Source organism: Cyprinodon tularosa, unplaced genomic scaffold, assembly GCF_016077235.1.
Source record: "Cyprinodon tularosa strain WSP-4 unplaced genomic scaffold, ASM1607723v1 ctg538, whole genome shotgun sequence".
In the NCBI taxonomy this organism is placed as follows: domain Eukaryota; kingdom Metazoa; phylum Chordata; class Actinopteri; order Cyprinodontiformes; family Cyprinodontidae; genus Cyprinodon; species Cyprinodon tularosa.
Window position 1 is genome coordinate 315,001 of NW_024039272.1, and position 25,454 is coordinate 340,454.

A 25,454-nucleotide genomic window follows, 5' to 3' on the forward strand; every position below is an offset into this window, starting at 1 on the left:
GCACAGAGAGGCTTACTGGAGGTCAGACTCCTGCTGAGGATTAGAAAAGCAGGCAGCCAGAGTTTAATGACACTCTGAGCTCTGATATGTTCTGATTGGATCTGAAACCAGGACTGCCACCAGAACCCGACCCAATTTGTCTGAATAAACAGAAACACAAGTTTATGCAGGTGGTTCCTATTTGATGTTCTCAGGATGTTTGTTCCTTGTTTAAGGCTCCTGTTCCTGTACCATCAATGATTCTACCAAAATGTTGATTCCTGGTTTATATGGTTCCTGATTGATATTGATTCAAGTTTCACTGGTTTATGTATTCCTGGTTCCTGGTTGATGATCCTGGGTCAGTGGACCCTGGTTATCTTCTGGTTCCTGGTTCCCTTGTTAATGTTCCCTGGTCTTTTGGTTGCTAGTCGATGTTAATGGTTGGTGTGGCTCCTGATTAAATGTTCCTAGTAATGTTTTTTTAAGGCCAATGTTCCACGGCTTACAGATGATGTTTTCTGTCACATGGCTATTAATTGAATGCTCCTAGTTGTTGGGATCCTCAGGCTTGCCCACCAGAGGGCGCCGTGGATCCTCTTCTGCTCTTTGTTTTTCCCTTAGGTTTGGAGTTACGGTGGGGATCTGGAGATTACCCTCTGTCTCCAGCAGGATGCGCTGTGGGTCTTCTGGAGCTGGAAACTTCCTGCACACCTGTTCCTAATCCTCTCATTAGAAGACCTCTCCTTTATAAGCTCCTGCCTGACCTTGATTCCACGCCGCAGTGTTGATCTTAGTTGGTTAGCTTCCTGAACCTTCTGCTATAGAGTCTTGGTTGTTCCTAGGTCGAGACCAGATTCTAATATCTTCTTTATCTCTGCCTCACAGGAATCCTGTCCCTCGTGAAAGCTCTGGATGAGCTTAACCTCCTGTATCTTCGTGAAAGCTCTGGATGAGCTTAGCCTCCTGTCTCCTTGTGAAGCTCCCTCATTGGATCCCTGTCTCTGGTCTGCAGCTCTGGGAGAGCTGCGTCATAGGAAACCAGTCTCAAGCCAGAAGCTCTTGGAAAGCCCAACCTGCAATCTGCCCTGGTGAGCCAACCCGCAGATCCCTACGTGGAAGAAACCTGAGGACTTCTTTGAGGAGTTCCCCAGAGGTTACCATGTGGATTATCCCCTGTTGTTCTCTGCGTTGAGCTGGAAGCTCAGATCCAAGCCGTCCTAGCTAGCTTACAGCTAGAGGCTAAGCACCTCATTATCTCAGTAATCCAGCCATCCCCCGTTCCCTGCACAGACCCCAGTGAACCAACCTCCTGCCTGAACTGTCCCGGTTTCATATTCATGTGCTTGTGCTCCTTTAATAAACTCTTTGGACTTTCATCTGTCTCTCCGTGTGTGTTCTGCATCTTGGGCTTTACTCAGAGAAAACCCATCATGACACTAGTTGGTTTTTCCTGGTTGATATCCCCTGGATGTTTGTACCTGGATGCTTGTTTTCTGCTTGATGGTCTCTGAATCTTTGTTTTGGATCATTGTATCATAAAACATAACAGATGGACCCAGTATTCTGGCGAGTCAGACAGTGGGAAGTTTCAAAAGTTTAATGACAATATAATGACATAAAACAGAAAAAGAAACGGAACGCGACCTGCTGAGGATGAACGGACCTGCAGCGGCTGCAGGGGGAAGGCAGAGCATCGCTAATCACTGGCACTCTGAAACAGTTCAGAACGTTCTGAGATCCAGGAATCCGTAGCCCGACCACGGGTTCCGATCCAAACAGGAACAGAATCCACAGAGCGTTCAGGAAGGTACAGAGTTCTATGAGTCCAACAGTGAGCTCAGACAGACACGCTCAGATGGAGACAGGCAGGCTCAGTGGTTGGGGGACAGAGACAAGACATGGTACCAGGATAACTGCAGAACTTTAAACTGGTTCCAACCAGTTTTAAGGCCTAGGGGAACAGAGCGGGCTGAAGGGGAGAGGAGTCAGAACACGATCAGGACACACAAGACAACCAAAACCCTCTCTAACACTGTCCTCCAAGAACGGGGACATGAATTCTAAAAATAACTAGAAAAAGCTGTTTCAGAGAAACAGCAAGTGGGAATGCTTTTGCTGAATGAAAAAAGCTGAAATTACCTGAAGAACGTATGAAAATGTGATAGGAAGTCTTTAGAAACTTCAAACTGCAGAAAACAGTGGAATCATCTGAAGATTTTGTAGGGTAGAATCATTTGGCAGTAAAATGGCAGAAACAAACTCGTCTTAAAAGCTGCACAGCCAAACCATACATGATATCAAAAAATGTCTTGAATGCGGGCGATAGAAGGGTCTTAATATAATGTCTCCCAAGTTTCTAGAAAAATGTATAAACAAATTTTAGCCATCCTTCGGCTTCGACTGTGCCAACTTTCATGTTTCTACTAAAAAATATTTGGCCACGGTGACGATGTAAAAATTTGTTTTTTCTGAGTTTGAGGATTTTTCTCAGAATCAACGTTTTCCTATGCCCGAACAAGTCAGCTAAACAGCTAAACCATAAATGATATTGAAAAAATTCCTTCAATGTGAGTGCTAGAAGCGTCTGGAGATGGGGTATACCAAGTTTCATGTTAGTACATCAAATGGTTAAGAAATGGGAGCGATACGAATATATGTATCTTTTCGGATTTTGTCTGTGATCTTTGGAAAGTCTCTCATTGGATTTCTATTGGGGAAGTGTGGACTTCTTCGCGGTCTGTGCCAAACTGTCGGAAAACTGTAAATCCCACACAGTTGAGGGTTACATTTCCTGAATCCTGACAAAAATCCATACGTTTTGATGTATAATTTATTTCAACAGAGTGAAAAATAAGGAATAGAGAACAATTTGTTCGGAAAAACCAGAACAGCTCAAACGCTAGAGCATGCACTCTAGCAGTTGAAGAATTCCGTCCATAGACTTCCATTATAAATCTGAAAATCTTTAAATTTTTATTTAAAGTTTGAAGCTTCACTGAAGCGAAACTGTAAAAGTTAGCAAAAAGCCGAGTTAAACAGTAATAGCAGAAAGATACGGAAACATTTTAAAAGTTGAATGGTGTTTCTAGCTGAAAGTATGCTGATGTCAAAGATGATGAAGTTTTAGCTGAATTTTGCTGAAATCTAAGAATTCTACATGCATTTCAATGGGAAAGAAATGCAGAAACAGCTGAATATCGCGAAAACTACAAAAAATATCTTTACCAAAAGACATAGCAGAATTCTCCTGAACAAGCTGAACATTTTGATACCAAAATTGTTTAAATCGGTTGAAAACTGAGGGACTAGTTAGAGTCAGAAAAATAAAAAGTGAACAACAATAAGTGGGAATGCATAAGCATTGCATAAGCTGGACTAAACCGTATATAAAGCAGATCAAACAGGTGGAAATGATGAATGATAATTAGAGAGCAGGGAGGAAACGGCAGGTGAATGAAGCGAGTAATTAGATCAGCTACCGGTGCTGCGATCCTGGTTGAAGTTCTAAGGGTCGTTTCAGCCACTTTCAGTTCAGGACATGATATTATGCCGTTTGTGTGGATTCCGGTAAAGTTGTTAAAGATCTGCTGTTGAGCAGGAGCTCCAGAAAGAGGTGAAGCTCAGCGATTGATTTGACTGCAGCTGTTTGAATAAGCTCAGAGTTCCTCTGATGTTGGTTGATCCATTAAGGGCTGTTAAGCAAATCCTCCGCACCTGCAAGGAGAAACTACCAGAAGAGCTTCTGGATCAGAACAACTCTGGAATCAGGCTGACGATATTCCTCGGCTTTGAAGACAAATCATTTGATTTGATCATTTTTAAGCTTAAAATGATAAAGATGTTTATAATCTGGTTCTGCAGAGTCCTGCTAATGACTCATCTGAAAACTATTATTGTTGCAGGATTTGGTGTTAGAGCATGAGAGGCTGCTGCACTGAAAACATGACTGTAGGTTTCCTACTATAAAATGTACAAAAACATGAAAATATACCTACAGAGATAATATAATCTTACTACATCCAAGTTAAAGAAATGTTAGTGTTTGAGAAGGTTTATTGTTCTCATGTGCAGCATGTAAAATATTTGAAATAGAAGTAATTTTAGTTTCATTGGTGCTCTAAATAAACAAAAATGTTGTTAAAAACAAAAATATATATGTTGTCCTTTTTTTCATTCTTCTTTTTTTGGCCCCATGAAAAAACAGCGGCACCATCTTGGCCGCCCTGGAATTTTTTTCCTAGAACCGCCCCTGACTGATCACCTAAAACCAGAGCAGAAGAAAAGCTGCAGTACAGGAAGCAGATTTTAATGATCCAACCCAGTCTGATCTGCATCTGTCCTGCTGCAAAGCTCTGGGGGCCGACCGGTGCCTGTCATGTCCTGGTCCCACCACATGGTGGCAGTCTGAGAGGCAAGCAGGACCATCCTGGAACTTAACCCTGAGACGATGATCCGTCACTGAGGCTCCACCTGATTTGACTTCCAAAGCAGCTGCAGGTTCAAGATGCAAACCTGAACTCAAAGTAAGGAGAACAAAACCAGATATATTTTATTCTCTGGGTTATTTTACAGGACATAAAAATGAAACAAGGATCAATTATTCTCAGCTTCAATCAGATGTTTATTCTTCAGGATTCAACAGAAAAATAAAAACTGATTGGAAAAATGTGAAGCAGCTTTTTTAGCGCTAACATCTGGTGGCTTGACTTCTATGTGAGGAAATCTGGGGTCCACAGTCCTCCTCAGGCTTCCCTCCACAGATCCTGACCTTCCTAAACAGAATCCTACCAGCTGGGATCTCATTTAATGTGACAAACATGAACAAGGAGCCTTTAAACCGGCCTTTAACATAAGGCAATACTAGGCAGTTGCCTAGGGCCCCAGGTTCCTGGGGGGGCCCATACAACTGTTTACAGATATAGTTAATACAACTATTCCTTATTTGTGCTCATTAATTATGTTTTTGATAAAAATCCTTTGGCTAAAATGCCATCAGAACGCTGATAATATTAAGTGTGTCTCAGCCCCCCCCCTTCAGTGTCCACCATATTGGATCAGTCCATTTGCTGCACATGTTCAGAAAGGTCCAAACAGACAGCAGCAAACCATTTGAAAACAAACCATGCAAAGAGCAGTGTTGCCAACTTAGCGCTTTAGTCGCTATATTTAGCCACTTTTCAGACCCCTCTAGCACTTTGATTTCTAAAAAGCTCCTAGCGCCAAATCTAGAGACTTTTTTCTGCTACTGGAGACTTTGGAGACAACATCTAAAAGCAGCGAACTCTGCTCTCCAGAGCGAGTAGATTGGTAACCCCGCCTCCTGCTCTCCTCTATCTTGTCTGCTGTCATGATTCATGCAGCTATTATTTCATCCAAATGAAAAATGGAGAACAGATAAGCAGATCATGGCTTGTCTACAGTGAAAAGAAGGACTGGGTTATTTACTTTGGCCTTTTTGGAAACACAGGAAGGAGCAATCAGCTAAGTGAGCTTAGTGCTTGGAAAAAATCTTTCATTCCTTTAGAGACAGCATGAAAAGTCAGCTGAGTACAAAACATAGAGAGGAAAACAAGAAGAAAAGGGACAAGAAGAGAGGGACACAACCTAGAACAGATAATGGATGTCTATTCTATTAACATTTCTACATCTGAAGAATAGGTCTGTTCTATGTGTTGTCTTCTCAAATTAAAGTGGCCTCCTGCCTGTCTTTGCCTGGGGCCCAGGATTTCCTTAATCCAGCCCTTCTTTTAACCTTACAGATTCTCCCTGAAGGCTGAAGCCCGACCCAGGCCACCGCCTTATGCAAACTTCTTCCAAACCAGGAGCCGAATTTGACTCTCAAATCTGCTTTTTCCATAGGAGAAGAAGAAGGGAGAGTCTTGAAGACAGTGAATCCGCTGCTGATCAGCAGGTAAGATTTCCTCCTCTCCTCTTTATACCATCAGGGTTAGATTAGATGTTTAGTACCAAAGTGAAATAAAAATACCCCAAAAATGTTACTCTCATTTTACTGGCTCTTTTTCATTATTTGAGCTTATTTTTCTTTAAATCTTCTGATTTATCTTCATTTTGTTGTAATCTATTCTGCTCATATTTAATCAGAAATAGAATCTAATATCATTGTTTGGTTTCAAACTGTGAGCCATGGAATAAATGTATTTATATTAGGATTTTGTTCAGTGGAATGAATTTACTGAAATAAAATAAAAAGCAAAAGAAAAACAGTAGAAATTAAATTAATGATTTTTACAATTTTAATGAAAAAAATAACATATTTATTATCTAAACCAAATTAAGAGGGTTTGCAATAACTTAGATAAAGTGTATTATGTGACATCAAACTGCTATGATAACCCTAAATGTAATCCGATTATATAATTTGATAAAATTTAGGAAAATGAAATTAAATCCAAGGTTTAAAACATTTCATTTTTCTGAAAAGTAATTGTTCTTTTTTTTTTTTTTGCAGAATCATGATCAGAACCGCCTCCGTCGTCCTGCTGCTGCTGGCAGCTCAGATCGCAGGTAAACCTTCGATTAAAAGACCAGCTTCTACTTTTCAGAGTTTCTCCAATATTTCCTGCACTGCCACGCATGTTGGTTGTTTGACCTTCAGTTAGTCAATTATTCGTCAATAAGGCAGACACAGAAATCCTTTTTAATTTTTTTTTTTTTTTTTTAGAAAAACATCTAAATAAAGTGGGAAAAATAAGAAAAACCTCAAAAAGTCAAAAGAAGATCATTCTTCTATCAGGAGCCTCCTGCAGGCTGCTGGGACGTTTATGTCCTCTTTGCTCCTCAGCTGTAAATCTATGGAGTGAAATTTGTTCCAATATTACAGAAAGCAAAGAACACATAGAAAAAATAAATATATATGTGTTTCCTGCCTGTGCCCGGGGAAAACGGATCAAAATGAGCTAAACATGGTTTGTGCAGTGTCGAATAAATACATAGAAAAAAATGATTAAATAAATAAATAAAAACATAATATATAAAGAAATAAAAAATTGAATAAATAAATAAAGAATAAAAAAAAAGTGGAGGACTTCTTAATCCAATAAACATTTTGAAGAGTTTTTTTTTTATTAAAAAAAAAATACATGGTTTGAAATATATATATATATATTTTTCTAAATTTAGTTTTGTCAATTTGTCAATTTTATTCTTTAGATTTTATATTTTCCTGTTTTTTTAGATTGTATTTTTTTTTTATGAAATTTCATTCTTTTCAAACATACTTTGTGAATCGAAACTTTAAAACAAACGGATCCAGAAATGAAACTTTTGAAAACTTCTTAATAAAAATATTAGTTTATTTTATCTTTCATTGACAGATTTTATATATTTAAATGATGTGTTCTTTATTCCTTTTTAAAAAAAAAATCCCTCTGCACATTCTGGGTGTTCTGAGCACCGACCAATAGAAATGCTGTTGCCAGGCAGAGTAGACTCATTTTAATCAGAAACTGTTAAATTCTGTCAGGTTCTCTAATCCAAATTATGACGTCACTGCTTGGATTCAGATTATTAGCAGCCCTTTAAAACATCAGCTTAGTTTGTGTTAAACAGATCAAATCCTTTGGTTTTGTGTAAATTAATAACAGAGAAAAGCATCATTAATGCCCCGACTAACAACATGAATCCATAAATCACATTATTTGAATTGTTTTTAAATGCAGTACACATTAACGGTGAATAAGACATGGGTGACCTCTGTAGTATAGAGTGATTTTTGTCATCTGTTTTGTAAAGAACATGTTTTATAAATGCAATTTAAATTCTGTTTCTGGATGCCTTTTGAAAAACTTCTTAACTGATTTTTTTTTTTTTTTTTATTTGTTGCTTTCTTAGATTTTTTTTTTCTTCATAGTCGATTTTTAAATTATATTTTTTGAAATTTCTCTTTTTCAGATCAGGTCTTATGAATTTGCATTATTTTCAAATTGCGTTTTATGGATCAGATTCTCTTCACTTCAACACAACACAAACAGGCGGGACTGAACCTGGGCGCGGTAGTAGACCTGTGACCACTTCGGGCCGCTTTTCCGCATTTTCTTTTCCAATGAATAGATGTCATGATTTTTTTCAAATTCAATTCTATTCAGTTTATTTCTATAGCTCCAATTCACATCATGTCATCTCAGGTCACTTTCCAGTTCACCAGATCATCCAGTCAGATTGATTCAAAGTTTTATATCTAAGGAAAACCAGCTGATTGCATCGACTCATTGACTCTTCAGCAATCCCTCACACTAAGCATGCTTGTAGCGACAGTGGAGAGGAAAAACTCCCTTTGAACAGGAAGAAACCTCCAGCAGAACCAGGCTCAGTGTGAGCGGCCATCTGCTGAGGCCCACTGGGGTTCAAGGAGACAGAAGCAGACATAGAAAAAGAAGCATAGATACAAAAGGCAACTGTCAACCAGCTCCACAGGCGGCCCCGTCCAGGAAACACACAGCCAGGCAGACGAGCTCCGAGCCAGCTCCCATGTCATAGGATGAAGAGAACACATCCAGTTAGTCACAGTCAGAGAAACAGGACTACACTGGAAAACAGGCCAAGCTACAACATCTAGAAACAAAGGTGTTTCTTTTGCTAACTGGTGCCCACATATATTTTTTTTATAAGTTTGTTTATTTTTTTTAACCAGTAATATTAATAAAAAATACCATATGTCAAAAAGATTTTTAAAACTAACCAATTTAGCAACACGGTTAAAAAAGAATAAAAGTTTTTTTTAAAATATTGCGTCCCTTTATTCAGTACATTGACATGTTGCTTATATATCGAACACAATATGCATCTATGAAATCATTACAGTATCCCTGTGAGCAGTGCAAGACAAATAATGGTCTTTTTTTATTTGTTTCTTATAGCCATCGATTTATGGGTTTAATTTAAATACATTTTAAATTATAAATCAACCTATCAGGAGGACTGCGGCTGGGAATGTGCTTAAGGCACATTTAAATAGTCTAATGTTCATTCATAGGCATTCTCCTGTTTTACTGTAAATAAATACATAAATGGAATGAGCCAGCACAAAAAAATAAAATAAACCACTTTATAAGAATCTTCTGTTACAGATTCCAGATATTAGTTCTTATCAGGAACGCAAACCAACAGATCCAATCAAAGGTTCACTTTCATGCTTTCTGGACCCTGAAGGTCCTCATAGGTTTGCAAAACATTCAAGAAGAGAAAAATGTATCAAGTTTCCATTTTAACTTCAGCCTTTTGTTTTTGCAGACTCTCAAAACTTTAACAACACTGGGAAGGAATTCGTTGTCGTTTTTCCAGAAAACATTGCCTACTATCATCCTACTGATCCAATAAACGAGATCTGGGTCACTGCTCTGCATCATAACACAAGAATCACAATAGAAAAACTTAATATAGATTACGATCATATGTCTGCTGGAGAGACGACGAATTATACCACGGATCTGGAACTTAAGAAGCCTGACATTCCAGAGAATTCAACCTCCTTAAATGTTTTCAGCATTTCTGACGAAGCCATCAAGGTCACCAGCACCAAAGACGTCGTCGTTCAAGCCATCAGCCTTAGAAAGAATAGTGTGCAATACGCTCCGGTTATACCTTCTCACAAACTTGGCACAAAGTACTTCATCCCACCAGTTCCTGGACTGGAAGAAAGCCCTGATGATGGAGCTGTAGTGGTAAATGTCACAGAGAGAGGTCCGTTCAGACTCATCATCGTCAATCCTGGTGAAGATCAGGCCAACGTGACCATTAAGGGGGAAGAGGAGTTTGGTGGTGCAATAGAACCTGGGAAGGTTGCTCAGATCTTGCTGAACAATAACGGGCAGTATCAGTATGTCGAAGCAGATAGGCCTGTGGCCGTCTTCTTAAGCCACCCCTGTGCTTTTCAGGATAACTGCACCTGTGGGCTTCTGCATGCCATGGTTCCTGCAGCCAAAGACGACAAAGAAGAGTTCCTCATTCCTCCGATTTTGGCTGAGCAGGCATCCATACTACTGTCTGATGAAAAGTCCAGAACATCTACTGACTCCACAGCAGCTGTTGATTCTGAAGGGACAGTCATCCTTCATAAGCCCAGCTTCCTACTCACTCTGATGTCAAAAAAAGATTTTGGCAGCTGTTTTGTTCTCACATCACTGAGATATTTGATAAAAAGTTTTCACATCGTGGTCCATAAGGATGACAAAAACGGCATTTACATTGGAAGAAATCCTGCAGGGTATACAGATTGGGAGGAGTTGAAGGGAACAGACTATGTCTCAACACATGTCAGCGTAACATTTCCAAAGGCCTTCCTGTGGCACAATTCCTCGGTAATGGCCGTGTACCTTGTGGGAGAGAAGAACGGTAGAATGTATGGAAACCCTGCGCCTGTTGTGAGCTCAATCCCAGGTAAGGAGGCACCAAAGCTCCGAATCCATCCAATAAATGAACCTTAATGAAGTAAAGGATGAGTTTAAGGGACAGTGTGTAAGAAATTCAGCTATTTATGAACACAAATAAAGTATAATAAATAAGATTCTGCAAAGGTTTAATAACATAACATCAAAAAGTGAAGTGCTAAATTCACAAGGGGTGGTGCATCCAATGGGAGATGCCATGTTGCTCAGAGTAAATGAAGGTGACAGAAAGGCAGAGCTTTCACCTTCTATTCATACTCTTTGTTCAGTGAGAGGCAAGAAAAACCCAACCACAGAAATAAAAAAGTAAAGACCCATTTTACCAGTCCACCCCTTTGGAATGGGGGTCGTCCAAAGGGGTGGACTCGTTTGTTAAAGGCTTATTTGGGCTACAGTATAAGAGCCTTGAACTCAACGCTATTTCCGATGTTTTAAATTGAAAAAGCTTCCTGAGTGGGAAGCGAAACATCTTCAAACTTGGAAACAAAGTCCAAAAACAAAGTTTGTTTTTCAACTTTATTGGAATGACTATGACTTGGATGATTGAGAATCTTCACCAGCAACTTTAAAAATGGCTAATTTTCACAGATGTTATAGTAGCTAACAGCATAGGCTCCCTACAGTCCTCTTTCCAGAGGAATGTTTCCCGTGTTTTACAGTGTTTTACAAGAGTGACAGAGGTTGATATGTCCCCTTCGTTCAGAAAGAGCAAAACGTCACTTTGCGACTTCCCTTCCCTTTATTTCGGTTACCACTAGATGGGGCTAAACTGTACACACTGTCCCTTTAAAATCCATCCATCCATCCATCCATCCATCCATCCATCCATCCATCCATCCATCCAAATACAGCAAAATGAGAGAATAGAGATAGAATGAAGCAGAATGAAGAAAAGGGATCCCTATGTCCTCCAGCAGTCTAAGGCTATAGCAGCATAACCACACTTTATGACTCCTCGGCCAATCAGGTTCACTCTACCTCATGAGCCCTGTTTTACCTATGAAAGAAGAGGAAAATCTCCTCAAACATTCAATTCCTCCTGCAGGGAACAAGTTCCTTGATTGATTCACGCAGTACTTAATCTTTTAACTAAAAATGAGAAAAGTCTTTAGTTTGATTTTTCTGTTACTGATAGAAAGTGTCTTTTTGCACCATTATTCCCGTTAATGGCTTTGCTTTGGTCTGTTACTGAGATGAAATATAGGAGGGAAGAGATAAAGCTCTTCAGGTCTATCTACCATCTGACCCTGACCTTTGGTCATGAGGATCCATTCCAAGGTCATGAGGATCCATTCCAAGGTGTTCCCATTGAGGGTCTAGGGGCCTTGAATGGCCCCTAGACCCTGAATGGGAACACCTTGGTAGGTCAAGCTGAGGAAGTTCTTATCAGGGATAGCCATGCTCTATTTTGTCTTTATTTTTTCCTTTTCTAACAGATTACAGGGGCTGTGTTGTGACTCCAGAGGTGATAGAGATCCTTGATGAAGAAAAAGGGTGGAAAGAATCCATCAAATCCTGTGAAACTAAACACCTGGATCTCATCAGCCTTTCTGACAACAGACTGCAGAAACAATTGTGCAGTAAAATATCCGCTAAAGGTGTGAAGGAAGCGTGGATCGGGACGCGTCGCAGTTCTTTGACTGGCGATTGGTACTGGTTGAACTACAATAAATTCAATGATACAAACTGGGCTCCTGGTAAGCCTGGAAAAAAGGACCAAGGCCAGTGTGCTGTTATGAGTCTGAAACCCGACGATGACTGCAGCTGGAAGGACAAGAACTGCTGCGACGCCATCCGTCCTTTCTGCTACAAACCTCCAGAATTCCTGCCGATGTAGTGAAAAAATGTCTTCCTGGACAGATGGAGGAGAAGCAGCCTGCTCCGATCTCTCCTGTCGGCTGGCAGTGAGCAGAACCACTTCTGTAATGACTATAGTCCTTATAAGCTCAGCTTTAGCCTTTAGCTGCGTTCAGTGTGTTCTAGTTTGGTACTTTTGGACAGGACCTGGCAGAGAAATTCAAAGTGAAGGGTTAGCAACATGAAGTAGGCGTCTTATTGTACTAGTTTTGTTCAACAGTTAATTTGAGCTCGTTTCAGCTCGGATTTCTGCTCCATTGTGTGTTTTGTTTTATTTCCGCTGATTAGCTCCTGTGTTTTCGAAACAGGAAGCCCCTGTATCTTTTCCCCCAAATCAAAGCTTACAGGTGTAGCAGTGCGGCCACCGTCCTACGTATCAGAAACACCTTTCACTCTCATGTGACTAAACTTATTTTTGAATCTTAGACAGTTTTTAAAAAAATCTGCAGGTTTCCATGGGGATGGAAATTTCACCTGATGAGCAGCACCACATGTTTAGTGCTGGAGAAGTTCTACAGTCATCTGGCTCCTGTCGGATCAGTGCGGTCAGGCCTACAGTAGCAGCCATTCAGAATTTCCCCACTTTCCTTGGTCGGTCTCCTACAATTCCCTTTTAAACATCAACCTTTGTACTAAAATACTTTCTGTCAAGATTTTGGGACATTGAGATTTAATGAGAAGCGCCATATCCTGGTCAGACCCTGTAATTCAACAATAGGGCGGAGTCAGACTAAAAAAAATGGGAACGGCCATTTTGAATGGCTGCTATTGTACATGCGATGAATTCAGGGTTTATAGGAGCAGGTGTTTACAGTAGTAGCCATTCAAAATTTCCACACTTTCCTTGATTGGCCCTTGGCTGGTCCTTGGATGGTTTTTAAAACATCTAAAATATAGTTTCTGTCATGATTTGTGGACATTAAGACCTAAAGAGACCCTGTGATTCACTGAAAGGGTGGAAAAAATGTGCAGGAGGGGGGGGTGACTGCAGTGGCTGGAGGTTGGAGGGGATTTTGCTGCCATTGGGCTGGCTTTTGACTGGGAAATGGCCATTTTTAATGGCTGCTACTGTATCTCCTTACATCACAGTCCTTTATTTCCGCTTTTACCTGAATAACTTTAGAGCAAACTCAACAATGTTCTCGGTTAAACTGCTTGCATCCAAACTAAACAAGCTTTTCTTTCTTAATAAATGCTCCATCATTTTTCAAAAATAGGAAATTTATCATTGTTTAAACATCTTTTCCAAACTTTCCCAGTAATTGTATCTACTTTTTCTTGTCTCTGTTTATTTTTTTCTTAAAGTTTAAGTAAATTTCATCAATTGAGTCCTAGGATTGCTTGAGTTTATGTAAAAATGGAAATATTTAACCTGTAAAATGTAGACTTTGTTTTTTGTTTTTTTTCTCTGCAGTTGCATTTAGTTTATTGATGTTTATTGAACATAAAATAGAGAATAAGACATCCTACTACCAGGTACCATTAGATGTGATGATTTTGGTCTCAGGTAATTATTTTAGCGTCTGTTTCAGAGCAGAAACCTCTGGCTGCTCCAAGGTTTTTATTTTATGTTTTTAAGGTGGTGTTGATCATTGGTGGTCGGATTCATGTTTACTGATTAAAGCTAGAAAACAAAGAATGTAATCTTTATCTCTGCATGCTACATGAATGAATCTAAAATGTATAATAAATCATTTTAAATGACTGAACTGGATTTTAATTTTATTTCATTCTACTGACACAAATATTCTAAGTGTCAGGATTTGGTTATGGAGTATAGACCCAAAAGCAGAGGCAGGAAGGCAGAGGTGAATTTCTTTAGATTTAATCTGAAAGGGAAACTGAAAACAAAGGCAGGTTAACCAAAAATCCAATAATGAAAACCAAGTCCAAACAAGCATCTAATCAGGAGTCCAAAAATCCAAAAGAATCAAACATAAAAACTAGTCAAAACGAACCAGAAACCGTGGAGACATCAGGGGAATCACTGTCACAACGAGGAAGACTCAGGAAGACGGAGTTGGAGGAAGTTTGAAGAAGTTTGGCAGTGTTTGACGAGGAAAGGGGAACTGAAGAGAGAGAGGGCTTTAAAGGAGACAGAGACAAAGAGGGGGCTAATGAGGAAACTGGGAGCAGGTGTGCACAGAACAAGAGAAGGAAAGAGCTAGGGAAGAAGGAGAACACAAGAGGGCAGCAGAGAGCAACAAATAAAAACCTGGAAGACTCTGGAGACTCTCCATTAAAGAAAACTTGGAGCCGTTCACTAAACGAACGTCCAATCAGCGTTGGCTTTGAGGCGGGTTGAGGTGTGACGCAACGAGAAGCGCGACAGTTCAGTCTAAAGAACATGGCGGCTTCAGCTGATGAAACTAGCGTCAGCGTGGCTATCGAGCAAGTTTTATGGGAATTACAGAGTATTTCTTTACTGAAAGAAGAGCAAAACACTGCTCTGGAGGCTTGTTGGACTTCATATGGAGCCCACCCAGATAATGTTGCTTACGGCCCTGTTGTTGTGTCGTTACGCCATTGGTCAACGCCCTTCTCTACAGCTCCAACTTTAATAAGCATTTTGTGAAACCTAACTGTCTCTCCACTTTGGAAACTGGTTCCTCTTGTTCTGAGCCTACGGAAGAGGATTAGGGCCACTGAAGAAAAAAAAAAAAGTTAACTGATTTTTTTTATTTTATTTCAGTCTAGTATGGGAAAAAAGTCAGAATTCTGACTTTAATCTCAGAATTCTGACTTTTCTTATTGTCAGAATTCTGAGAAAAATCACACGGATCACACGGATTCAATGCGGTGTTTAAAATCAACTCAGTTGACAGGGTATGAGATTTTATAGGGAGCGGTTGTTTGATATGAGTAACATGTTGATCAACTACTAATTAAGTTCAGATTAGGGATGATTTAAGGTTAGGATTAGGATTAATTCAGTGATAACTATAAATATAAATATCCATCTATATAAATATGGGTTACACCCTGAGCAATAACCCTGTATAACGGAGGTCACAGGTTAGTGACCCACGGTCCTGCTGGCTAAACCAGATCCAACCTGATTTAAAACATTTCAAAATTACCACATGTTGTCCGACGGCAGAGTCTAATTTCACTTGTGCTGCTTACTTTATTTATTTTTTTGTTAATTTTTTCAAGTTTTATAAAACAAAAGCAGGTTATATTTTTCTAGATCAAAGGTCAGAGATTAGCGGTCCGGATCTGGACCCAACCTGATTTAAAACATTTAGAAATTACCGCATGTTGTCTGACGGCAGTGTCTAATTTCACTTGCTCCTCTTCTTCTGTTAATACGGTAAAGCCCTGGGGAGCGTCCGGCTCCAGGCTGCACGTGATCCAAATGAGCCAATGAGCTGTCAGTCTGGGTTGCTGCTGCTGCTACTTTTAGACACAGCAGGCAAACCTGTGGCAAGCCGGGCGATGGGAAAGAAGGAGAAGACCATGAGAAAAAGAGAGCAGATTCGCGTTTTTAGTCTCATAAATGTTCTAGTTTTTCCTTCTAAATGTGTCTGTTTATTCTATTAATAATTTTAACTCTATTAATATGCCACTTTAAACTCAAAAATGTTTTCCCGTCTCTGAATGTCCCTCATATGCCGCCGTAGAGCCACCCTGCTTTAAAACTCGTATCTAAAAATGGACGGATTCCAGATGTTTATGATCATAAAGGAAATCTGAAGTTATCAAGCTAAAGAAATCACAGTAATAGACTTTAAATATTTATTTATTTGGTTTATTTATTAATGACTAAATCAGGCAGTTAAACCTCTTTTCTATCTGATATTATTGTAAGTCTGAGGAGCTTATTTCCTCCAGCAGCCGCCCCCCTGCAGCCCCCCTCCCTGGACAATCCACAACCCGACCCCCACCACCAGAACCACTTTAGCCCCCAGAGACAGCAGCAGCAAGAGAAGAAGAAGCGCCGGCGTCTCGGTGGAAGAGGGCAGAGGTCGGGGGTGCAGGACGTAGAGGGCGGCCTGATCTTTGCCCAGCGGGTTGGAGGCGCTGCAGGTGTACTGCTGCCCGGGCTCCACGTCCCGCAGCTGGCTGACCGTGTGGTATCGACCCGGTGAGTCCAGCGCCATCGGCTCCACGGACGAACCCTCCAGCAGGTCATCGGGGCCCAGCCACTGGACGTCAGGCAGCGGCGATCCCTGGACCCGACACAGAGCTCTGTACCCCGACGGCTCACTGCCCTCCACAGACAGGACCAGGATCTTTGGAGGAGCTGCAGTGCAGAAAGAGACGCAGCTTTAGATCAGAGACTTCACAATTTACAAGGAAATAGATTAGCTTCTATTTACACAGAAACTTATTGTAATAATCAGAAAAAATATTCTGCAGGAATCTGAACCACTGGTTTTCTTGAGAGCATCTCCAATCTGATCCCAGTAAGTCATACAAACGTTTCCACTAACCTTTTCTCAGGTTAGAATGAACAGACTTCAATACGTGAACTGAACAGTTTTTCTTTTAGAGGAAAGTCAAACAGATTTCCTCCGTGTGAAACAAATCAGACCAGGAAAAACATTTTGCTTCTATGCACATGAATTCCTCCCAAATTTCTCCTCAGCACTAAACACCCACAGCATAATGCTGCCAACACCATACTTCACGGCCACAATCCTGCCTCAGGCTTCTTAGTAGGGGTGTAAATAATAATCGTTTTGTATCGATGCATCGATCCAACAGCCGACGATCCGATGCATCGATACGTCCGCAAGGTCTATTTTTATCCATTTGCTCCTGGGCGTAATTCTCCTCCCGTGCTGCGGTGGCGCTAAACCCATTCTGTGGAGAGGGCGGGACGTCTGGAGCCAAAGTATTGCATTGCACTCATTGCACTGATTTTCTGCAGTATTTTTTGAACTTTTCTACTTCTGTTATTTGCTGTTGTTTCTAAAAAAAAATGCACAATATTACAGCTTTCATTGATTTATTTCAAACTTGAAACTTTGTTTAGTCTGTAAGGTCTAAAAATAAAAAAAAACAACAACAAATTAATCGATTAATCGTATCGTATCGTGGTGTATTCTTGAGTATCGAAAATAATCGAATCGTTGGGTCAGGAAATCGATACTGAATCGAATCGCCATGATGGATGTGATTTACACCCCTACTTGTTAGCATCGCCCTTTTCCTCCAGACATTTCAGCCTTACGTTCATCAGGTTATTGGTCATGTCTCCTTATAATTAGAAGTGATTCAGGACTAGTTGGATCTATACCAGAATGGAGCAGAGCGCCGCGCAATTCCCCTTCCAATCAGGAGCATTGTTAAAGACCTCTGCTATAGAGTCACAGGAAGTGAGACCGTTCAGCAGTGAAACATCCTCGGATGTTTTGGACCCTACCTTCCACTCGCAGCCTGGTCCCCATTTTATCCTCAAAGCTGAGGTGTTCTTTCCCCTGAACCTCCACCCTGCAGTAGTACCGCCCGTTGTCCAGCAGGGTGGCACTGTTGATGCGTAGCGACAGGTCGTGCTCCCTCGGGTTGCCCTCCAAACGGTAACGTTGGTCCTGCTCTGGACCCGCTTCACAGACGGGGGCCCCGGGCCGGCTGGTGCAGCGAAACAAGACGATGGCGGTCGGTCCGTGGCCCAGGCGCCACAGCACCTGCAGCAAGGAATGCTGGGAGTGCTTGGGGTGGCTGAAGGTGCAGGGCAGAACCACCGGGTAGCCGTCGATACCTCGCACCTCGGATTGGACCTTCATGGACCAGCTGTCGTCACCGGAGACCAAAGCTGCAGGGAAACACAATTAGAACTGGGAGCCTCTTTCATTTAAAGGAAGAAACGTTTCTGTGTAAAAACGTTAAAAAGAAGATTTTTTACCATTACTAAAACGGTTTTCTAGATCATTCAGTTTATGAGGGAATGTTTGTGATCTAGCGCCAAATCTAGAGACTTTTTTCTGCTACTGGAGACTTTGGAGACAACATCTAAAAGCAGCGAACTCTGCTCTCCAGAGCGAGTAGATTGGTAACCCCGCCTCCTGCTCTCTTCTATCTTGTCTGCTGTCATGATTCATTCAGCTATGATTTCATCCAAATGAAAAATGGAGAACAGATAAGCAGATCATGGCTTGTCTACAGTGAAAAGAAGGACTGGGTTATTTACTTTGGCCTTTTTGGAAACACAGGAAGGAGCAATCAGCTAAGTGAGCTTAGTGCTTGGAAAAAATCTTTCATTCCTTTAGAGACAGCATGAAAAGTCAGCTGAGTACAAAACATAGAGAGGAAAACAAGAAGAAAAGGGACAAGAAGAGAGGGACACAACCTAGAACAGATAATGGATGTCTATTCTATTAACATTTCTATATCTGTTGATGTGTGTCTTCTCCATCAGAGGGCCCCCTCCCTGTCTTTGCCTAGGGCCCCAAATTTCCTAAATCCATCCCTGAGGTCAGTGCAGTTTTCCCGTTCATCTTCTGGACTCTAAAGCAAGGTCAGGTAATGTTTAGCTTTTTACAAAACGTGGCTCAAGTGCATAAGAACATTTCTGAGATATTATTTTCACTATTTAAGGTTTTATAAAACTTCTCTGTTCTCTTGTATCGGCTGGTATTTTTAGAGAGGAACAACAGGCGCTCCTTTCTCCTCCTCCTCTTCAGCCAAGCTACAGAGGAAATCTGTTCTGGATCAGATATATGCTCACCTCCAGCGACAAGCAGCATCAGAACCACGGTGCGAGCGATCCACGGAGCGTCCATCAGGAGACCAGAAAAGATATGGAAGCCAGCGAGCAGGACTGTTTCTGAATGACCTCTGTGACTCAGAAGCTCACAGACGTTCCACAACATCTTTTCCATTCCTTTATGTAAACTTCCTCTTTTCCTGCTCGGTTCATCATGGGTAGTTCTGTTAGAAACTAAGGATCAGGAAACACTGAGACCAAACACTCAAACAGAAACTCTGCTGTTTAAAAGGTAAATTCTTCAAATATGGAGACGTTTAGCTTCACTTCTCTAAAAGAAAGAAGATAAAATGTTACAGAAGGAGCCTTTAGATGGCGCCATCATCTCAGGGGTCACCTTAACTCCATCATGAATACTTCCGGGTCCAGATCTAAATCATTAGATGTTCTTAGCTGGAGTAAAACGAGCCGAACGGAACTGCAGATGAAGCATTTAGGCCTGAATGCTCTAAACTCTGCTGGGTTATTGATTATCAACTAAAGGTGATAATCAATAATATGATTCCAGGTTTGACTTGTGTGGTCTTGGTGTGTCTCTTGATATGAAATCCTCTGATAATTTAGATACAGTTCTTTTAAATGTTAACTGAGACTTTGTTCTTTATCCAGATACTATAATCTAGTCAATTGACATCTGTCATGATCTGGCCTGTTTGCTCCTCTTTACTTGATGATCTCTTTCACCTGCCGTTTTCCCTCCCTGCCTCATTATAATTTATTCCTCTCACCTTTTTTGTTCTGGTTATATTCAGTTCAGCCTGAGCATTCAAGGCCAGATCATTATTTGTTTTCTTTGAGTCTGTCTGTTCAGTTTTATTTCATGGTTCATGTCCTGGATCCTAGCAGCCAGTGGAGAGAGGTTTTTTGGTGTTTGTCTCGTCCCCTGATCGTCCACTGTTTCTCCCCCGCGGAGTCCTCTGGGTTTTTGGCTCTATATGTGGGGAGGTTCAGTTTTTATCTCAGTAAGCCTGGCTCCAGGGAGGAGACTAGTTTAAAGTCCTGCATCAAGTTCTGCACTGCAAAAAATATAAATCTCAATAAGTTATTTTTTCTTAAAATAAGTGTGTTTTTCCTTGATTTGAGGAGATAAGTAAGACACTTTGCCAATGGAACAAGACAATTTCCTTTTAAAATAAGAAAAAACTATTTTATCGTCTTATTTCAAGTAAATATTATCTAACTATCTTATTTTAAGAGTGAAAATACTCATTCCATTGGCAAATCATCTTATTTACCTGCTCAAATTAAGGCTAAATATACTTAATTTAAGCCATTTTTTACTTATTTCTGGATTGTTTTTGCAGTGTGGTTCCACGTCCTGTCTCGGCTACCCTCTTCCACTGAGCCTGCCTGTCTGCACCTGATCCTGTCTGCTCCTGTGTGTGACCACCTGGTCATGCTTCTGGTCCCAGTCAGACTCTGAACCCTCCTGGGAGCCTGTGGATGCCTGGAAGTCTGGATCCTGCCACCTGTTTCTGTTCCTGCCTGATCTGGATCCCTGACCAGGATCGGCTTCCAGCATGTCCTCTGGGACTGCAGCACTTGGGGACATTCTTGGTCTGGACTGTTAAACCAGAGTTTGTGTGATTGGGCGGTGCCCCGCTCCCCATCCTGCAGTGTCCGCGAGCCACAGCTCCGCTTTAGTTTTTGTTTTATTTAATAAACTTTTTTTCCTTTCCTACTGACTGTCTCTCCTTGAATACTGGGTCCATCTGTCCTCGGTTCATGACATCTTCCTAATTCAGTTTTTAATACAATCCATTTTAACCTATTTCTAAGTGTTTTCCTGAAATCAAACTTTTTCTGGATGAGTGTTTTCTGCACTTGTCCAAACTCTATACCAATATATTAACCTCTTAAAATCCAGCTTGTGCTGGCGACCATTTATATAGCGTTTACAACTAATAACTCAGAAAACATGAAAACTAAACATGTTAGACATCGTTGGAAAGCTTAGATTCTCCACAATTCAACCACCAAGTTCATTTTATGGACACAGCAAGCAACAAAGAACAATTAACACAGATATAGTAGCATGTCAAAATGTAAACATGACAAAACAGCCACAACAACATCCCTCTGAAGGCCTTCAGAAGCCGTTTTTTTAAATTCCGATCTTTAATTGTTTATACTCCATTCGTCCATAAGGGTCCAGAGATTGAAAGTAATCCAGAATATTCATAATTAAAATATCTATATAGGTCTGACATTTTCTGCATTTGTGGTTGACATGATTTAGAATAAATATAATACAATGAGACCTGCCTTTTGTGATGCATTTCTGTATTACTGTTGTTCAAAAAACACCTGATATTTTAAAGAAGAAAAAACACTTTTTAGTCATGCTTGAACTGATGCAGCTTAGGCTGTGTTTTAATCGCACTATTTTTAATATTTATATCTTCAGAAACTAGAAGGTGTTAGCTGTCAAATGATGTATCACACATGTAATTTATGCTAACAGTTCCTCAGTTTTTTGCTTTCTCATTTGGGTATACATTAAAAAAATGTGTCATATAGCTTCCTAGATGGAACAGCATTACAAGTTAATGGATTTAATCTTTAATCCTTTGTCTTTGCTCACGGTTATCTGTTAAATTGATTAAATATTTCATTGCCTAAAAGTCACTTTATCATTTTGTAAAATGCTTTTCTTTTGCAGGTTATAAAGAAGTCGTCACCCAGCTGGTGCTGCCGATTCTAGATTGCACAGATTTTATCTATAGCAATAGCACACAAACCAATCTTCAATGCGTTGTAGAACAGTCTCCCTGCTTTATGTACGAGCTTTGGAACTGGTTTTGTTCTTAAGGCCAGTTGAAAATTTCATTGATTGTTATTTACTTTTAAACGTATTTCATTTAAACTTATTGTCCTCTAAGTTCAAACATTTTCTTATTCCCATTTATTTCACAATCTAATCCAGGAATCACTGATCAGTTTTTGCTTTTTTCACATCAATAATCAGGAAAGGAATCACATTTTGTGTGTTTTGCTTTAAAGCTCCATGAGCCCGGAATTATTTGCCTTTCCTCGCTAAGATGTCTTTACAACTTTGTTGTCCACCATCTTGCTTTTAGTTAAATAGGAAGAAAGACTAGTTTATCCTGGATGTAATCCTTACATGGGTATTCACATGTATGTCATAGTTCTGTTTTCTTTTGAGTTTTCAGTTTTACTTTGCTCCATGTTTTCTTGTTTTAGTGGTTTAATTCTTATTTTGTTGGGTTTTCTGATTATATTCAAGTCTTTATTTTTTGCCCTCTGCTGCCCTCTTGTGTTCTCCTTTTTCCATAGCTCCTTTTCTGTTCTGCTCTGTTCACACCTGCTCCCAATCTGCTCTTTACTCCTCTCTTTGTTTCACTCTCCCTTAAATACTCTCTCTGTGCAGTTCTTCAGTGCTGGTTCCTCGTCAAACTACCTCCAACTCCGTCTCTCTGAGTCGTCCTCCTCCTGATTGTTTTCCTCCAGATGTCTCCTTCTGGTTCTGGTTTGTTTGACTTTGTTTTCATGTTTGATTTTTAAATCTTTGGATTCCTGCCTCAGTTGTTTGTTAACTCTTCATTAAATTCACCAGGAACTCACCTCTGCCTCCCTGTCTCTGCATTTGGGTCCACAAACCTCAACCCAATCCTGACAATGTACTGTATCTGTATGCGTTGTCTATTTTTGTGTCTTTATGTTAAGTGTTTGTACCATGCAGAGTGTGTGTTGTAGTGAGATATACTTGCTATGTTGTGGATGTTTCTGTAGTAAATCATTGTGTATTGTATTTTGGATTGACTGATTATGATTTATATTAAAGTTGCTTATTCTTATGCATTATTTCGGACAGATTATCTTGAAAATGAAATGGTACATCTTGAGGTTTGTCATTGAAATAAATAAGTAAATAAATAGTACTTTGCTTATCTGTTGGAGTGCATCACTCTATTGCATGTGATACTGAACTGTACTGTAGCGCTAATGTTAAAATGAAGGTTTTAGTGTCTCAGAGCGATCAGATAAATAAAATTACATGTTATCATTCATTATGTCTCATTCTATAGTAGAATACACTGAAAGGTATAACATTATATCAGACAGCTGTGGATTGCATTGTTTCAGATGGTATCAGTATGTTTCAAAATGTCATACAATGTATCACACTGTGGGACGTTTTGTTACATTGTTACGTCGTGTCAGATTGTGTGTCATTTTGTTACATTGTGTTATGTCGTATAAGATCATGTCGCATTTTGCTACATTGTGATACGTTGTATCAGACTGTTTGGCATTAAGTTACATTGTGTTATGTGAAATAAAATTTTGCAGCCTTTTGTAAATTTTTTTTACATTGTATCAGATCGTGTGGCATTTTGTAACATTTTGTTAGATTGAATAATATTGTGTGGCATTTCCTTACATTTTCAGAGTAAGTAAAAAAATTATCTTCATCAGCCGTCAACTTGGATGTTAGATCCAGTTCCAACCAGTTTATTTAAGGAGGTATTCCGTTTGATCTCCTCCTCCATTTTAGATGTGATTAATCTATCTCTGTTACAGGGATATGTACCTAAAGCTTTTAAGGTTGCTGGAATTAAACCTCTGCTTAAGAAACTGTCTCTTGACCCAGATGACTTGGTCAGTTATAGACCTATATCCAATCTTCCTTTCTGATCTTTGCAATCACTTCCACCATAATGAACTTTTTGAAGAGTTTCATAGCACTGAAACAGCTGTGGTGAAAGTCACTAATGATATTCTCATGGCCTCAGATAATGGACTTGTATCTGTGCTCGTCCTGTTGGATCTCAGTGCTGCATTTGATCCAGTTGACCATAATATTCTTTTAGAAAGACACTGGTATAAATTGTATCTATTTGATTGATTTCAGTTTGTTCACACTCCAGGGTTGAGTACTACGGGTCAGTGTAAAACTTTTATTTTTGATAAAGCTCATAGTTACAGTGGCTCATGTTATCCTTAGCTACACTATATTGCCAAAAGTATTTGCTCACCTGCCTTGACTCACATATGAGCTTAAGTGACATCCCGTTCCTAATCCATAGGGTTCAATATGACGTCGGTCCACCCTTTGCAGCTAGAACAGCTTCAACTCTTCTGGGAAGGCTGTCCACAAGGTTTAGGAGTGTGTTTATGGGAATTTTTGACCATTCTTCCAGAAGCGCATTTGTGAGGTCGCACACTGATGTTGGACGAGAAGGCCTGGCTCTCAGTCTCCGCTCTAATTCATCCCAAAGGTGTTCTATCGGGTTGAGGTCAGGACTCTGTGCAGGCCAGTCAAGTTCATCCACACCAGACTCTGTCATCCATGTCTTTATGGACCTTGCTTTGTGCACTGGTGCACAGTCATGTTGGAAGAGGAAGGGGCCAGCTCCAAACTGTTCCCACAAAGTTGGGAGCATGGAATTGTCCAAAATGTCTTGGTATGCTGAAGCATTCAGAGTTCCTTTCACTGGAACTAAGGGGCCAAGCCCAGCTCCTGAAAAACAACCCCACACCATAATCCCCCCTCCACCAAACTTTACACTTGGCACAATGCAGTCAGACAAGTACCGTTCTCCTGGCAACCGCCAAACCCAGACCCGTCCATCAGATTGCCAGATGGAGAAGCGCGATTCGTCACTCCAGAGAACGCGTCTCCACTGCTCTAGAGTCCAGTGGCGGCGTGCTTTACACCACCGCATCCGACGCTTTGCATTGCACTTGGTGATGTATGGCTTGGATGCAGCTGCTCGACCATGGAAACCCATTCCATGAAGCTCTCTGCGCACTGTTCTTGAGCTAATCTGAAGGCCACATGAAGTTTGGAGGTCTGTAGTGATTGACTCTGCAGAAAGTTGGCGACCTCTTCGCACTATGCGCTTCAGCATCCGCTGACCCCGCTCCGTCAGTTTACGTGGCCTACCACTTCGTGGCTGAGTTGCTGTCGTTCCCAAACACTTCCATTTTCTTATAATACAGCTGACAGTTGACTGTGGAATATTTAGGAGCGAGGAAATTTCACGACTGGATTTGTTGCACAGGTGGCATCCTATCACAGTTCCACGCTGGAATTCACTGAGCTCCTGAGAGCGACCCATTCTTTCACAAATGTTTGTAAAAACAGTCTGCATGCCTAGGTGCTTGAATTTATACACCTGTGGCCATGGAAGTGATTGGAACACCTGATTCCAATAATTTGGATGGGTGAGCAAATACTTTTGGCAATATAGTGTATGTCTATAGTTATGGTGCTATAGGATTATGCTTTGTTCACACCGTACGCTCTTTCAGCAGCATAAGCATCCACTTTACATGCAAAGTCAATGGTTGACGCTCATCAAGGTGCATCAAAAGGTCCTGCAGCGCGTTTAGAGCAGCAGCAGCACCTCATGAGCCTCTGAGCATCTGATGCGCGGGACGCGCTACAAAAGCAGAAGATGCTGGAGTTGGAAAAATTTAACTTTAGCTGCTGGTCGTGCCTCATCAACCAATGAGAGAATCTGATCTGGGAG

The 25,454-nt window shown here is 40.6% G+C and overlaps 2 protein-coding genes across 2 annotated transcripts; one reads left to right on the forward strand and one right to left on the reverse strand.

The window, feature by feature from the left end:
- Window positions 1-5,822: 5,822 nt before the first annotated feature.
- On the forward strand, window positions 5,823-13,951 carry LOC119796147. The gene is made up of 4 exons (XM_038304567.1): window positions 5,823-5,893; window positions 6,452-6,507; window positions 9,232-10,377; window positions 11,822-13,951. Exons 2-4 carry the CDS (start codon window positions 6,456-6,458, stop codon window positions 12,220-12,222), a joined length of 1,599 nt encoding a protein of 532 aa, XP_038160495.1. The 5' UTR covers window positions 5,823-5,893; window positions 6,452-6,455; the 3' UTR covers window positions 12,223-13,951.
- A 2,024-nt stretch (window positions 13,952-15,975) lies between these two features.
- Window positions 15,976-19,198, reverse strand: si:dkey-11p23.7 (V-set and Ig domain-containing protein). Its single transcript, XM_038304568.1, has 3 exons — window positions 18,916-19,198; window positions 17,614-18,003; window positions 15,976-16,488 (listed from the first exon to the last, which is right to left on the reverse strand). Exons 1-3 carry the CDS (start codon window positions 19,067-19,069, stop codon window positions 16,064-16,066), a joined length of 969 nt encoding a protein of 322 aa, XP_038160496.1. The 5' UTR covers window positions 19,070-19,198; the 3' UTR covers window positions 15,976-16,063.
- Between the last annotated feature and the right edge of the window lie 6,256 nt (window positions 19,199-25,454).

Coding starts and splice junctions, on each gene's coding strand:
- LOC119796147 (XM_038304567.1), top strand. CDS start 6,456: ATGATCAGAACCGCCTCCGTCGTCCTGCTGCTGCTGGCAGCTCAGATC. Junction 6,508..9,231: donor GCTGGCAGCTCAGATCGCAG/GTAAACCTTCGA, acceptor TTGTTTTTGCAG/ACTCTCAAAACTTTAACAAC. Junction 10,378..11,821: donor TGTTGTGAGCTCAATCCCAG/GTAAGGAGGCAC, acceptor CTTTTCTAACAG/ATTACAGGGGCTGTGTTGTG.
- si:dkey-11p23.7 (XM_038304568.1), bottom strand. CDS start 19,069: ATGGAAAAGATGTTGTGGAACGTCTGTGAGCTTCTGAGTCACAGAGGT. Junction 18,004..18,915: donor GATGCTGCTTGTCGCTGGAG/GTGAGCATATAT, acceptor GTTTCCCTGCAG/CTTTGGTCTCCGGTGACGAC. Junction 16,489..17,613: donor GACCAGGCTGCGAGTGGAAG/GTAGGGTCCAAA, acceptor TCTGCACTGCAG/CTCCTCCAAAGATCCTGGTC.